The 15207-nt window shown below is 36.9% G+C and overlaps 1 protein-coding gene across 1 annotated transcript in view; it reads left to right on the top strand.

Annotated features, from left to right (window-relative positions):
- Positions 1–15207, top strand: part of IQCH (IQ motif containing H) — a 71321-nt gene that overhangs the window by 4657 nt on the left and 51457 nt on the right. Inside the window, exons 5-8 of the mRNA XM_042803844.1 lie at positions 1616–1735; positions 12200–12311; positions 13042–13170; positions 13988–14202. Of these exons, the coding sequence (XP_042659778.1) occupies positions 1616–1735; positions 12200–12311; positions 13042–13170; positions 13988–14202 (576 nt within the window). The remainder of the gene's footprint in view (positions 1–1615; positions 1736–12199; positions 12312–13041; positions 13171–13987; positions 14203–15207) is intronic.

Here is a 15207-nt window from a genome sequence, read left to right as displayed (position 1 = left end):
CAGCATTGATCATTTCACTGTCAGTCTGAGTGGGGAGTCTGCATTGGGAATCATCTCCTGTTTTAATTGAGAAGGTACCCAATTTTCCCCCAATTCTTGTTTAATAGCACAAGCAGTTTCCTTTCTGTACAGCGGTGTGTTATAGTAATAAAATAAATACCACAAAATCACTGATGAGGTGAAAATTGAACTTTCTGTGCAGCCATGTGGGTAAAAGTAATTGTCTTGGATAATAACTTTTGTTCTTACAAATCCAAATCTAAATGAGCATCTCATTGATACATCTGCTTGTAATTACTATCAAAATTAGAGAATATATTGTACAGATAAATAAATTAAACCTTCTTTAGTGCTTTTGCAAAGAAATACAATTGTTTAATAGTTCAAGTATACATCTAATGATGCTTAAACTTTTTATGTCATATTTTGTTTGTTAAGAAATAGAACTCAAATTTATTTTCACGTTTACACAATAGAAATATCAGCAGAGAGTTCTGGTGTATAAATATGTTTAGTTGGATATTACTATGTAAGGGAGCTTTTTGTATTCCTGTGTCCATGTAATGGGAATTAAGCACATACACAGCCAAGTCCCGAGCTCCTCTGAATTACCTTAGCTCTGGTGACTTCTCCGGTGATACGTTTAGTTTCTGCCATTTGAGGATTCTTCTGTATTCGGCATTGGTTGGTAAATAAACCCTGTTGGGTGCAGACTCTAGTTGGTAATAATAAAAGTACTGGCAGATCCTACTACCCTTGATGCAGATCCAGGTGTAAACTAAAGCACATGCATTAGGATGAACCTAAATGTTTTCAACTTGAGAAACTTCTACTCTTGTAAGAATGTATGGCATCACTTCTGGCTTTTATAGAAAAAGGTGTGTGCTTAAGATACTTCTTAAAACAAGAAGACACTAAAAGTCTTTTTCTGTCCTTCAGGATTTAAATCATAATTTTTATTAGCAGAATAGTTGAATCCATTCCAGGCAGATAACACAGTATGTTAAGAAACTACTATGTTTTAATTCACATTACTTTAAGGATTTTTTATTTCTTCATTTAATTATAAGCAAGTGCTCTATCTGCATTGAGTCAATGGGCCATAACCGATCCAAAGAAGCTGTTCTGGTCCATCGGTCAATGATTCCTGGATTAAAGTCTCTGACAAACTTGGCCAAGGTAGATGGGATTCTTATCATCATCTGTGGGAAGACTGCACATATAACACCCTCCCAATAGGCAGGGTGTGTATAAAAAACATTTGTTATAACACGATTAAATGGAATTCATAAATGACGTGTGATTAATCAAGTGACTCAAACCTGATGGTCCTTTCTATTCAAAGGTGTGCCAATTTGGAAATTTCAGAGTATGTAATGGAATTAACTGAACAAATTTTGGCAAAAGCACATATGTGGATAGTAGTTGTATGTCTTGCTAAGTTTCCATGTAATCAAAAGGCACCTCTTCATTGTTTGCCCTGTTCTGTATGGGTAGTCAAATAACATGAATTTTTATCATAATTTTGCAAATTTATGAACATATTAGCCAATTCCTGCTTATAAACACTTCTGTCTTAGTGCAGTTATTTTAAGGCTATTATATATTTCAGCAGCAGGTGGAAATGGATATGAAAATAATGCTTGACCCAGAGAACATCAATAATAAAGCTGGTTTAATACGACAGAACTATGAGACCCGGCTACCACTTATAACTGAGAAAAAATCTGTTCCTGTAAGTAACTTATATTATCTCATGGGCTTATCATATGCATTATTTTTCACTATTAAATTTAATACATATCAGACCAAAGTAAGAAAAATATTTTAAGTGTAAGTACCTCATCATTCCCTGCTTTTTGACACTGATATGTAACGATCAAAATATTTTGAGTGACAATACTGGGGAAAACAAACCTGTAGCATAAGAGGTTTAGGTAGTAAGACCCCTATCCAGCAATTGTATAAGTGTACGTGGGAGTGTGTGGTAAGTAATCCCAGTAAAATCAGGGAGTGAAAATAAGCAAACTGGAGCTTGTGGAGTTTTGCATGTAACCCAAAGATCAAGGAAGAAATAAAAGGGGTTTTGCTGACAAGAATGAGCTTTCACTTGTTCATTCTCTGTCCATTTCTTAAAAAGACCAGAATGCATTCTGTTTTCAAATGATAACAGGGTTATTGGGAGTAAGTGAAAAATGCTTCTGCTTTGTTTCGATACTCTTTTTAATTGACTTTTTTTGAAAAAGCAATCCTGCTTTATGATTGCTGACCCTGAGCAGAAATCAGTGTCACTGAATCAAAAAAGTAGAGGTTATACTGAAAGAGAATCAGAATTCTAGAGTGACTACGTAAATTTAGGTGTTTACATCTTATTTTTCTGGCGTGATTTGGAAAGGAACGTCGAGTTTTACTTCTTAGCTCCGTGCTGGGAGCACTTACTTTGGAATGTGAGGGACAGATTCAGATCCTCCCTTTCCATATGGAGATATTTCCATCTGTTGTAGATCCCAAATGTCCTCACTGTCAAGCTACAAGGTATGCTGAAGCACAGCCTTTCTTTTATGTCTAGTAAAGCTGTTTCCCGTGGTACAAAACGATTACCTGCCAAAGCTGAGACTGAGCACTTCCACAGCACTTTCTAAGAGTATCCTGACTAGTGGTCATCAAATCATCCTTCTCTATTCTTTTTGGTCTGAGAATGTTTAAGTTGTGCGAGATTAAGTTTTGATTCTTCCCAGTTTCTCTTCTGCAACTGCTGCTCCTCTTAAACAAACAAATGAACACAAAGATGACGTTTTCTACAAAGTATGCTTTTAAAAAAATTTAATAGGCGCAGGCATCCCTCCAAAGATCAACTTTGTTCACAAATGCAGCACAGCACTGTGGTGCTGTGAAAGAATACGCCCAATGGCCTCACACAAGGATGCTCTTCTGCAATTTAATTTATGTAATAAAAGTATTATGCAGCAAGCCCAGTGCTATAAGAGATTTTCTAGGGTATTTGGTTTTAAACAACATAAACAGAATCTGTGAATGACACAGTTGTAAGCTGCCACTTATAAAAAAATGATTTTTGAAAGCTGTTGCCCAGACTAAGAGGTGATTTGTCTAACCCTGTGATATAGAGTTAATTAGAAAAAAGCATCATGGCTAATAGCTTTTTAGAACCACTCTAAAAACACTCACAGAGAGGGATATTATACTACTGCAGAGCCATGTGTTTTACCACTCTCTGAAACATACACTGATCAGAGAAAACTTCTTGATGTTGACTTAAATTGCAAACATTTAGTGTAAATTAGTCAAGCTCTCCGATACATATTTACAGTTGCTGAGGAACTGTTTATGACAGGGAGGTGGGCTGAAAAAACAAGAAATTTCCTATTTCTGGTTTATTCTACAGCACTTACTGAAGTAAATGATTTTTAGAAGTTTCCAAATCTCATGACACAATCTGTTTTGAAATGTTCTGGCTTCACTGGGGGTGAAATTTTGCAATTCAGTTTGCAAAATCCACTACTGAGTTTGTGAATTAAGGTATTTTTGTGAATGTGATCTATACTAGCACTTAGAGGAATGATAGTTATAAATCACCAATAGTAACTAAAACAAGTCAATGTGTAGTTGCAAGTCTAAAATTACATGGTCTTTAGTTTTGGGGAAAAAAAAAAATCAATTAAAGTAGCTACAAGAATTAAGTTAGGTTCTACCTACCCTGTTTTTACTAATCAGCCATTAGAGGGCAATATTTGTACACACACATGCGGGCACACGCGCGTATACCCATGTACATGCCCTAGATATGTACATTAGTTCAAAGATTATCTCCAAAAAAATCAGTGGCAGAAGGACTCTTATTGAAGTAAATTAAAAACTAATTGCTTGGTTAACTTCATTCAAGTTTTTTCCAGGAGTTTGCAGCATCTGAGTTTTCAAGGAGACCTGAGTATTTAAAAATGTGATGAGATTAAAAACACACTGGTTTTGAGGTGACTAGAGAGGTCAAGCTCAAATCTACACGGACTTTTTATTATCCTGCCGTTTGAGTAGTTTGAAAACTTATTAATAAGGATTTAATTGTCTCATGAAAAATGTCTCTTCTTTTCTTGTTCTTTTGGTATTGCAAAGCTGCTGACGCTGGATTTTATGACAGAAACTAAGAACAATTAACTGTTGCCCCTTTGTACCTTTTGGGGTTGATAAGCACTAATGCTTCATCCTCTGTAAAGTTCTGTAGTTATCTTAAAATGAGGACTGTAATTCTGTTGGAAACACCATGGGCAGACTGGGCATCATCTTATTTTGTAGTCTATATCTGGATAACAATGAAAAATGATGAGTAGATAATTATTAAATATGTATACTTCCCATGGAGTATCTGGCAAAACAAATAGTAATCTAAATTGCAGCAAAAATAATTCTGACGTACTGCTGCAATGAAGAAGGGTTTCACAGCTATACCTTTCATTTTCATAGGATTGCTGTTCTTTTCTAGAATTATACTAGCACTTTTTGGTCCTTGTTCTCTTATAAATGTATATTATACTGTAAACTTAGGAACCTTTTAATTTATTCATGAGGTAGAATTTAATATGGTGATGATTTCTAGCTTTTATGAGTTGCATCTTACATAGTGCTAATGGTGATGGCAGTGATTCTGTGTTGTGGTGGGGGTTTTTTTAAGCTAACTTATTTGAGCACAACCATTCTAATCATATCCTCAGTTATTCATTCTTTATTCAGTTTTTGCATCACGCTAATCGCTAATGCTTATCACTGAAAGTCTTAATTTCCAAAATTATAAAGTAAGGCAAAGCAGGGCAATTCTTTTTATTTCAAGTGACTAGAAGAAGTTGTAGAAGAAAACAGGTCTTTTGGTCTTCCAAACCTGATTGCGTTTTAAACCTATACATATGGCTATAATTACAGTCAAAGCATAATTTGGCAGTGGTAGCAGAATGAGACTTAAACAAATAGATGTTGCACTACAGTAATTCAAAAAAAAAAGCTTGTTGCATTTGTATGGTGCTATGTAATCATAATAAGCAGCACAGTGAATTAATAAAATCTTCTTGTCACTAAAAATAAAACGGAAATAATTGGTGAGATAGAGTTAACTTAACAGATGACTATAGTCAGCATCCTTTCAACCTAGAAATGGGAATGTGAAGGTCACTCCCATCTCAGATGACAAACGTAGAACATTTTGTTGGTAAACAAATTAATCTTTTGAAAGGTCACCATTTGTTTTAAGTTTTTATCCAGTTCTTGTCATCTGGAATTGGAGATTGACTGTCATTTTGCTAGGTAGGGGTGCAGCCGAAGCTGCTGAAACTGTTTCTGTACATATCAGCATTCCTTGACAAAACTCAGTGCCTGATTGTGATGCTATGGGCTGCTGGTTTACAGCTGTCTCCGGACAGGAACGGAGGCCCACCCCTGAATTCCAATAAGTTGGTCCTGCATGTTCTGCCTCGTGTAAGCTGGCCCTTTGCCCACAAGTAAAATGTATTGTAGTTCAAGCCAGCAGTTATCTCTCTTACTTCCTTCTGTGCTGCTTCTGTTGCCATTTTCAAAAAGCAGATGTGGGATTCACCAAAGTTCTCCAACTATTCCTTTTGCACCTGTTATGGCAGAATGTTCATAGAGGTAAATTTCTGGGAGAGCTAGCTGTAGGCCATGAAGAGAGCAAAGCTTGATTTTTCCAAGTACATGGAAAATCGATGCTTCAGAGCCATCTCTGGTTACTTTAAGAGCTTAAAGTAGGTAAGAATAACATAGAAGACTTGTTGTTAAAGATGCCTACTTGCTCCATATTGAAGGTTTAATGTTGGCCGTTCCATTTACATTGGACTTTATTTTCTGTAGATAAACAAATTCTGAGGGAGACAATATGTATCTTAGTATTACATCTAAGGGAAACTGTATTAATCATTAGGTAGATAAAAAGCTGGACTACATAAACCTGAATGAGAAGGACAAATTTTAATTTTCTATACCATTTTCCTTCTCAGAAATCTTCTTCAATAAAAAGACAACCAGTCATAAAAATTGGTAATATTTTAAATACCTTACAAAGACTTAGAAATTTTACTCATTTGCCTTTAGAATTGTTCCACTGACATAGGTGAGAATTTTTCATTTGCTTGGCATTCAGTATTTCTGCACTGAATTCTATGTGCTGGTTTTTAGACTTGGAGAACCAAGATTAGGTTATCTAAAACCAGAGTTAAACACTTAATTTCCTTACTATCTATTACTAAGATTATTTGGCTCCATTGTCAGAACAAGGTTCTTTTTCCCAATAGAGACTGATAGACGAATGAAATGTGAGTGAAACTATTCTTTGATGTTGCTTCCTTGCTTTGCTGCTCAGAGTATAAATCAACGCAGGAAAAAATATATCCATTTAGACTGTAAGGCTGTAAAACTATACAATGCAATGAAATCCTATAGTAATTTTCATCTAGAGGAACCCAAAGCTGACCTGATCTATTGTAGACAGTAGACTCAAGGTTGGACTTGATGTCCTACAGAGAGAGATTCCTTCTAACCAACATTTCTATTATTTCTATGATTCTGTGATTGAGAACAAAGAGTGAAAATCACTTGGCACCTCTGCCTTTACTCCATTCGAGTTTTTTTTGCAATCTCAACTGATTTTCTCCCATTGCTTAAAACATAGATACCTCCTCCTCCTGTGTGAACAGCAGGCTCTGTTGATTTGTAACATTTAGGGGACAGACCCACTGAACCCTCTCAGTATCCTTCCATGCTGACATAGAAGTTCTTTCTGAATTAGTTATCAAAGCATCTTTGCACCTCTCTTTAAGTTTGTCTAAATCGTGCTTGCTTATAGAATACCCCGATCAGGTAACTTCAGAAGCCTTGCTAAAATCAAGGTAAGTAGTACTTACTTTTTTGCCCTTGTTCACAACGCTTGCTAACCTTTTGTAGAGGAAAAATTAGATTGGTCTGATGAATCTGATCTTGACAGGTTCAATTGCTCATTGATTTGTTACTTTCCAGATGTTTATAATTAGATTGTCTGGTTATTTGTTTAAGAATGTTTCCAAGAATTGTAGTTAAACCGATAGAGCTAGATTTCCTCAACACATCCTTTGCTCCTTTCTAAAGATAAGGCACTATGCTCTTTTACAGTCTTCTAGTATATTTTCCTGTCTACAAGAGTCCAACCAGCTGTTCTGAGATGGCTTTAGACAGCTCTAAGTATCCTAGAGTGTATTTCATCAGGACCAGCCAATTGCAAAACCTGTGAGCACTATCTGACCTATTTTGCCCTTAAGGTAGTCTGAGACTTCTTCCCTTTTACACTACGATTGAGTAAGTTGATTCTACTCATAACTAGCTGGGTTTTAAATTATAATTATGAATGTACTTAATGATGTAATTTTTTATTACCCAGAAGTTTCTTTCTACTTGCATCTCATTTTGTCTTCCCTGTTTAAGCAAACAAGAAGCAGTCATCAGTATGCCTGTTATACGTATGCTTTTGAGATCAACAAAGAACATGATTTATCAAGTCTGATAACTTGCTATCCTGCTTCATCTCTGGAATAGTTTGAGCTTGTTTCTCTAGCACTTTTTATCTGTGGAACACACAGTTCATGGAGTTCCAATTTCTTTCAATTAGACTTGCCTTCTACCAGCTCTTTCCTGCCAGTTCCCCGAGCGTACTGAAAACTGACCTTAGATCCATTGATTTTATTTTGCTATGCTTCCTCCTTCCCTTTATAGGGAATATGAACTGTGTACATCAAATCTTGATAGGAACTTCTTAATAAAAATATGCAAGGTAGATGGCAGTTTGGAGAAGATAATCATGAAATGATAGATTACTCAGTTTTATACCTTTTCTACCATTACTATCAAGCCCTGTGGTTTTCTGATATTTACGTACCAAATCTCATCTATTTAATCTTCCTGGTTGGTAAACGGTAGTTTTGATACATGATAGTACTCATATTTTCTCTGTATTTAATACTAATATCTATCATTTTACTGGGGAAAAACCATATTTATAAACATAGTTTTTGAAATGTTCTAGTTAAATATCGCTGTCTAGGTAAAAAGAAAACAAATAGAGAACTGGTTGCAAAATCCCTGTGGTGTTACAACAAGTGTCCTATTTAAAATGAAGCAAAAAGAAAAAAAAAAAATCAAGTGGGAGAGGTTTATCCACAGGAGAAAAACACTTTCGAAAGGGTAATAGAATTGTTTTTCTCATGTCTCAGGTTAATTACACTCAAGCGCTTGAAATGAAAAAAATAGTTTTTCAGCACACTCCAAGCATATTTTAAGGCAAGTAAGCCTTAGCCTGCACTGGAAATTAAGTGCTCCCTTCCAGCCCTATAAAACTGGACTTTACAAGTACCCATGATGAAGCCAGCTGTGTGCTGACTTCCGTAAAGCAGCCTTGCTGAACTATAATCTTCATAACAAACTTCCCCAGAAGACATTATTGATGCAGGGAAATGTTTGAGGTTCCAGCCACCTCGTAGCCGTCACGGTTGCTTGGGTTCTGCTGGAGAGGAAGCCGTTGAGGTGCCCACAGGTTAGTGTTGTGTAGGGTGTGATCCTGTGCTTCTGTGGTGGTTTGGGTCTGTCTCCACCACAAACATTACAATGCTGGTTAGGAGCTGCCAGTCCTGGAATACGCGGTATTGAATTCACTAGGTATTGTGTTTATGCTGTAAAAGCTGTAGGTGTGAGTAAAGGTTTTAAATTGTGCAGACATAAGCAGAAGGAAGTCTATTGAAAACCTTTTTAAAAAAATACAATCTTTTAAGTATCTTTTTAAGTTAAATCACTGAATAATGGTAATAGAACTATATGATGATGCTAAAAGCAAATCTTTTTCTTGCAGTACTTAATTTTATTTTTATTATTTTTAAGGTCTTGTTGTTGTAATTGAGTTGGTTTAATTTTAGTGAAAATAAGTGAAGGATGAAAGCATTTTGTCAAATTTTGATATCTCACTGAAATCTTCGAGAGGGCAGCTAATGCAGCGAATAGGATGCTGAAAGAACATTGAAGAAGGGTGGACAGATTGGGTGGAAATTTCCTACGTAACTGTTTTGGGTCAGCTCCGTAGTTCCACTGTGTTGCCTGTACTATGTAATGAAGTGAATTGTAGTGGCACTGTGCAGTGTAAATGAGATCTTCAATTACATTACAGTTGCATCTGTCCTTATTTTAACGTGACGCCAGCCCCCCTGACTTTATAGAAATTAAGGGATACAGCAACAAAGAATTAAATATCTATCTCCAGTTTAAAAAAAAAAAAAAAAAAAGAAACAACAACAGTAACAAAAAAACAACAACAAAAAACCCTCTAGGCTGTTTTTGAACTTATACACTCCACCTGAATTGCTTTTCCTTGTAGCTTATTACATCTTGGAACGCAAATGAAATACATGTGTTTCATAGTGCTGTTTATCATAACAAAACTCCTGGGATTTAAACTAGGATAAAACTGACCAATAGTAAAATCAGTACGGCTTTACTGGTACAATAGCCATAGCCTGAAAAAGGAGGCACTGTTTAATTAAATTTATTTTGGTTTATATATTTTTGTTGTGTCCTCAACAAACTGCTGGGGCTGAGAGTAAGTAGAAAAGTGGTTTATTATTCCCTTTTCTCAGTATCAAGCCACTTATATGCCAGCTGGTATGAAGTTAATCTTTGTTATATGCTTATTGCTATTTTCTTGGAACACGAGGACATGAAGATTCATACATCTAGATCCCTTAAAGCATAATGCTTCATAATGGCCATAACTAAAATGAGTGCCTGTGATGTCTCTGAAAGATTCTCTATTATGATAAAACATACATATTTTCTATCTCCCTAATGTCTCTTGTGAACAGTGTTGTTATACAAATTGGGAGGAAAAATTATAATAGTTTGTTTTGATCTATCTCATTTTCCTATTAGGATTATAAGCAGTTCTTGAGAATTGCCCATCCCTTCCTATGAAGTTGATGGTTGATATTATTTACTAATTATGACACAATAGTGCTCAAAGATCCCCATCAAGGCCTGCATCCTATTGTACTAAAGCCTGTACTCAGGCATGATAATCAGTCATTAAAACCTAGTATTTTAAACCAGGAAGTCCCAATGAGCTCTATAAAAGAGATAAATACCATTATTCCCATTTTGCAGATCTATCAGTATTTCCTAGCTTTCTGGGTTTATGTATTTAATATTATTTTAAGGTAGTTAATCGTTCATAATGAAATCATTTTTTAAAAAAGCAAATGAATTTCCAGAACGTGGCATAGGTTGTCTTCCATATTAGCTTATCAGTAGGGTTAAAACATTTCTATCCAATGTAAGAGTTTCTAACCATTAGACTAATGGAGCAACTGCTAACAGATTGTCACCCACAAAAGCACGGGACATTTTTTTTTATTGGGTTTCACAGCTATTTCCTGACTAAAGATGAGACTCTGGAATCTTGGGGTCCACTCCAGATTGCGAGGGAGACGTGCCTTGCTGCATACAAACCTCTCTGCTTCCTTTTTTCCATCTGCCCTAGTTTCCCCTGTTTGTCTTGCCCCAGTCTCTCTGTTCCTTGAGACTGTCTTCTGCAACTGCTTCCAGAACACATCCTTGTCTTACCTGCCTGATTCTCTGCCAGGCTCTCTGTCCAGCCTGTCCCAAAGCTCTTTCCTAACCCTGCTGCCTCCAGGTCTTTTTCCTTATCCAGTCTGCCTGCTGGCTTTCCTGTTTGCTCAGACCCAGTGTGCCCCTCCAACTACCTTTCTTCTTGAGATTGCTCACATATTCACACCGGTGTATTGGCACTTCTTCACCCTGTTCATTCCAATTTAGTCAATTCCTTCTTGTGTTGCCTGGATCCAGCATGAAAGTTACTGGAGAACCTGTAAATTTGCAGTTGCAGGGGAAGTTTTGAGCGGGATATATTAGAACACAGCCAATCCCTAGGTAGTTTAGCTGCTAAAACTAAGAAACCTTTATCTAGATCTCCAAAAATCTATCAACAGAGTAAGGTTTGATAGACTAGTGTTAAATTTTCCTTTTCCTTCATAAAACATTTAAGTTGAATCTTCCATGTCTCTCTAGATTTATCATTGTCTCATATTTCTAACATCAGCCAGGCGAGAGAAAACAACATAATCATCTGCTGGTGGTGGTTCACAGTCATCAAGTGAGAGATCTCAGTGATGTTACTTGTCTTGAAGTCGCACGTGCTGTAATGCTTTAAACCCACTGAATATCTAGTACTCTGTTTATGAGTTGAGTACAACCCACATTGCAAATGGAGTAGTAGATGTATTCCTAGTCGGAAAGAAACTGAAGATACTTAGGATATTGGAGAGAGAAAAAAAAGTTAGGTGACGACCCAGAGTTTTGTATTTATAATACTGAAGTGTAAGGTGGCAATATATTCTTTTCCCTGTGCAATGCTCTATATGTGTGATAAGAAGTGTAACAGTAAGACACACGATATCGCTGTCCCAAGGTGAGATGTGTCACTGCTTGAATTCCTGGCACTTAGAACCAGCAGGTTCCGTTTTTTCAGGCAAGTACAGGTTAATTGGGGAGGTAAGGGAGCTTTCATCCCCACGCTAGCACAGCCAGTGTGGCACATGTTTCCACATCGCATTATCAGACTGTGTCATTCCCTGCTGTCCCCGAGGAACCCTGAAACTTCAGAAGTTTGTGATACTTACTGTTCCCTGATTGGCGAGAAGTTTCACATGTTTTAATTCCATTAGTATTCTTTCCAGGTAAAATGTATTTACATATTTGAAAGTACTTCCTTTACTTTCTGCTACCTTGCCTGTGTATGCATTTTACATATTTAAAGACTGTTCTATCAAGAAATACTATGTTTACACTAATTAAATTTGAGCAAACTTCTGATTCCTTTATTAACTAGCACACTGATTTTTGCATAGCAGAAGTCACAAGACATCAATTGGATTTAATGAACTTTATTTTAAATTACTAAAGTAATGACAGTAGATGATACTGTAGCAGGTTCATGGATAGTAAAAGCAGTGGTTGTACTGGTACATGATTAAATCTTAATGAAACTATTCATAGCAGAAAATATATTTATTACTTATTATCATGGGAGTAGAAAAGTATGTCTTTGCAAATCCCAGATTTTTCTTTGTTAAAAGAAGATTCTGTCTCTTCCTAGATGTGTAGTCAGAAGGTAGTGAAAGGTCATACAGTTAGCAGCCTTTGGGGTTTGCCTGCCTCTCGCTGCATGGATTCTTCCTTTCCCCAGTTAGAAGAAGATACAACGAAAGGTGAGTCACAGAAGCCCTCCTGGGTACTGTTGCCTCCAGATGAGTGCTATATAAGCAGTGCTGTTTGCTGTTTGTGGCAGATATCTGGTAATCAAATGTTCTGGCACCTCAAAACTTGTAAGAATTGTCATCTCAAATGTTGCAAAGTGTAGAGATCAACTTCAGACTACTTATTGCTTGTGGTAGCTAACTTAGGGCATAGCATATGGTACGTTGAGCATCATCCTCCCTGAGTCAGTTATTTTGTCATTCACAGAGTTCAGCAGCCACTGGAAAGAAGAATTGTGTATTATAGAGGGTTCTTGTTTGACTAAATAACATGCTCGTGATTAACGTCTGGTTATTAATCATTCAATCTCAACTAGACCTGCCCTTGGAGTATTTTAGCAATCGGTCCATATTTGGGATTATATGATTATATTGTCGTTTGCAATTCTGCATATTAAATTACCACTGTACAAGCATATAGCTCCTTCTCAGAATCGGTACCGTTACGATATCTTCCATGTATTTGGCAGTTTTTGTAGGCAAAGCTCACCTTCCTTGAAGGTAAAATATTGACTGTTGAAAGATATGAATCTTCCAAGAAAAGAAAACTGCTGCCTTTCTAGTTTTGATTTGGAATTGGAAGAACTTGGGTCTGCTTAATTCTTTCTTTATTGCTACTAATTCTTTTTTTTTTCATAGCTGAAATAGATAGGAATTGTTCTGCAATGTCATCTTCTTGTAGGTATTCTGAGCCTAACTGAACAAAGGCTTATCCCTCCAGCAGCAAAGACGACTCTCCAGACACCTCCTGTTGTATGCAAAGCCGCACCTTTCCATGTATTTCACAGGCAGCACAAGAGATCTGCTGGAGGTGAGTACAAAGGCGTGATAACAACCATCAACTCCATCTCCAACTTCACTTTCAGGCCCTTGTTTTGTCTCACAAGGAAACAGCAGTCTAACGAGCACTCACTCACATTCTGAAGAATACTAAGTGCATAAAGATGTACATGAGCATCCTTTGTTTTGCCAGCGGAATGGGAATCAGATTTCTTAATTCCTGTGAGGGTTTGGTCCCTGCTCATTTCTGAAATCTAGTAGGTTCCTACCTGCATGTTTCAAATTCTAAGCACCTGAATCTGACGATCTGACCATTGGTGTTAGTGTAAAGCCAGTGTTACTGTAAGTCGTGACTTAAAACAGCTGATCAAGCATCTATTTTGCCAGTGTGATTAAAAAAATGATTCCTAATATGTGAATATGTTCTGTGCAATGGGATTGTGATCTATCACAAAGTGTACTCAAAACTGTTGTTGCTACAGCTGCTTCTGGCACGTGACACCAGTATGGAAAGCAACGTAAGCAGAATGAGCAGCGGGCTCAGTAGCAATCCCATAAATTTGAAAAGTTCTCCTAATGAAAAGGTGTGGCTGAAAACTACAGTTATATATAGAATAACCTGGAGCATACATGCTAATATTTTGACATTGTTATCCTGGGTGTACTGTTGGCTGGCATATTACAATCTTCCAAACACTCTAGATTAAAACTGAAAATTGCAACTCACTTGGACAAGAGAGCAAACCGGAGCATGCCACCTAAAGGTATGTGGTAGAGTATCAATTTGATGCCACTGTTGCACTTCTTCTAACAATGAAACCTGTGATCAATCTTTTCCTTTGCTACAGGAGAGAACAGTAGTATGGTGGACCCTGAAAATAGAGACACCATCACCTTCCCAAACTCAAAGGAAGCAATTTATGGCACATACTCCTCTAGTAAAGGTAACATTGCACCACTTCCATCCAGCAGCTCCGTGGTTTCAGCAAGGAAGTCAAAGCCAGCGTGGATATATCCAGCTCAACAGTTGAAATCTGAGCTGCAGATTCCCGCTCAGACACAGGTATTTAGACAGTGAGGATAATGAGGTTTTTATCCATGTTTTTAATACTGTCTTCACCAGAGATGGTTTAGGAAGTAACTGTAAATCACTGAATTGGTACAGGAAAGTTTGAACCAAATCCAGTAAATATTGCCAGTTCCTACTTTCTCAAGTCTTCTCCGTAAATGTGTATGTTTTTTCACGGAATCTTAGAAAATAAGTCTAGAAAGGATGTTACGAGGTTATCTAGACCTCCAGGCAGAATTACCTGTACCTGTAATATTGCAGACAGATGTTTTCCTAACCTGTTCTGAAAACTTTGGGCAATAGCAACTCCACAGTCTCCCTAGGCCATCTGTTCCAGTGCTTAACTAACTATCTTTACTGTTATAAAGGAGTTTTTTAATGTCTCATCTAAATCTCCCTCACTGCAGTTAAGCAAATGTAGTGTTTCCCTTTATATTTACAGAAGACTATAGGGGAGTTTGACCTTGACTGCTTAATGCTTGCAGATTGTTCTTGATCCCCATGTAAAAGGGACATTTCTTTCTTTTTATGGCTAATTATTGTGTTCCATAGCAAACTATCTGGAGTTTTGCTTGATCTTTCCAGTCTTTTTGACTTCTGTGCCATTGAGGAGATCTGAAAATGAAAGAGGAGATCTGAAAATCAAAGATAAAGCAAACTTGAGAAACGGAGATCAGTTAATTCATTTAATGTAAAAATAATTACCTACAAAATAGTTTTAAAACTGTGCACTTAGATTGAAAATCAAAGCTAACGAGTTGTTGGCTAAAGTTGCCAGTAAATATGGAGCTCTGTTAAGAAGCACGAACATTTCTATTCCAAATTTTACTCTGTTTGCATTCATATGGCAGGATGTTACCCATTTTCCCGGGACGGGTGGAGGCAGTCTCAGTGGAAGAACGCTACCGCACTTATTTCTGATGGGAGTCCAGTGAATCACTGTAGAGCTTAATTTTTTTAATCTGGTAAATCAAGCATAGTTCCTTTGTGCAGTTAATG

The sequence above is a fragment of the Tyto alba genome, unplaced genomic scaffold (assembly GCF_018691265.1).
Source record: "Tyto alba isolate M040663 unplaced genomic scaffold, T.alba_DEE_v4.0 Super-Scaffold_41, whole genome shotgun sequence".
Lineage (NCBI taxonomy): Eukaryota > Metazoa > Chordata > Aves > Strigiformes > Tytonidae > Tyto > Tyto alba.
This window is presented reverse-complemented; position numbering and strand designations above follow the sequence as displayed.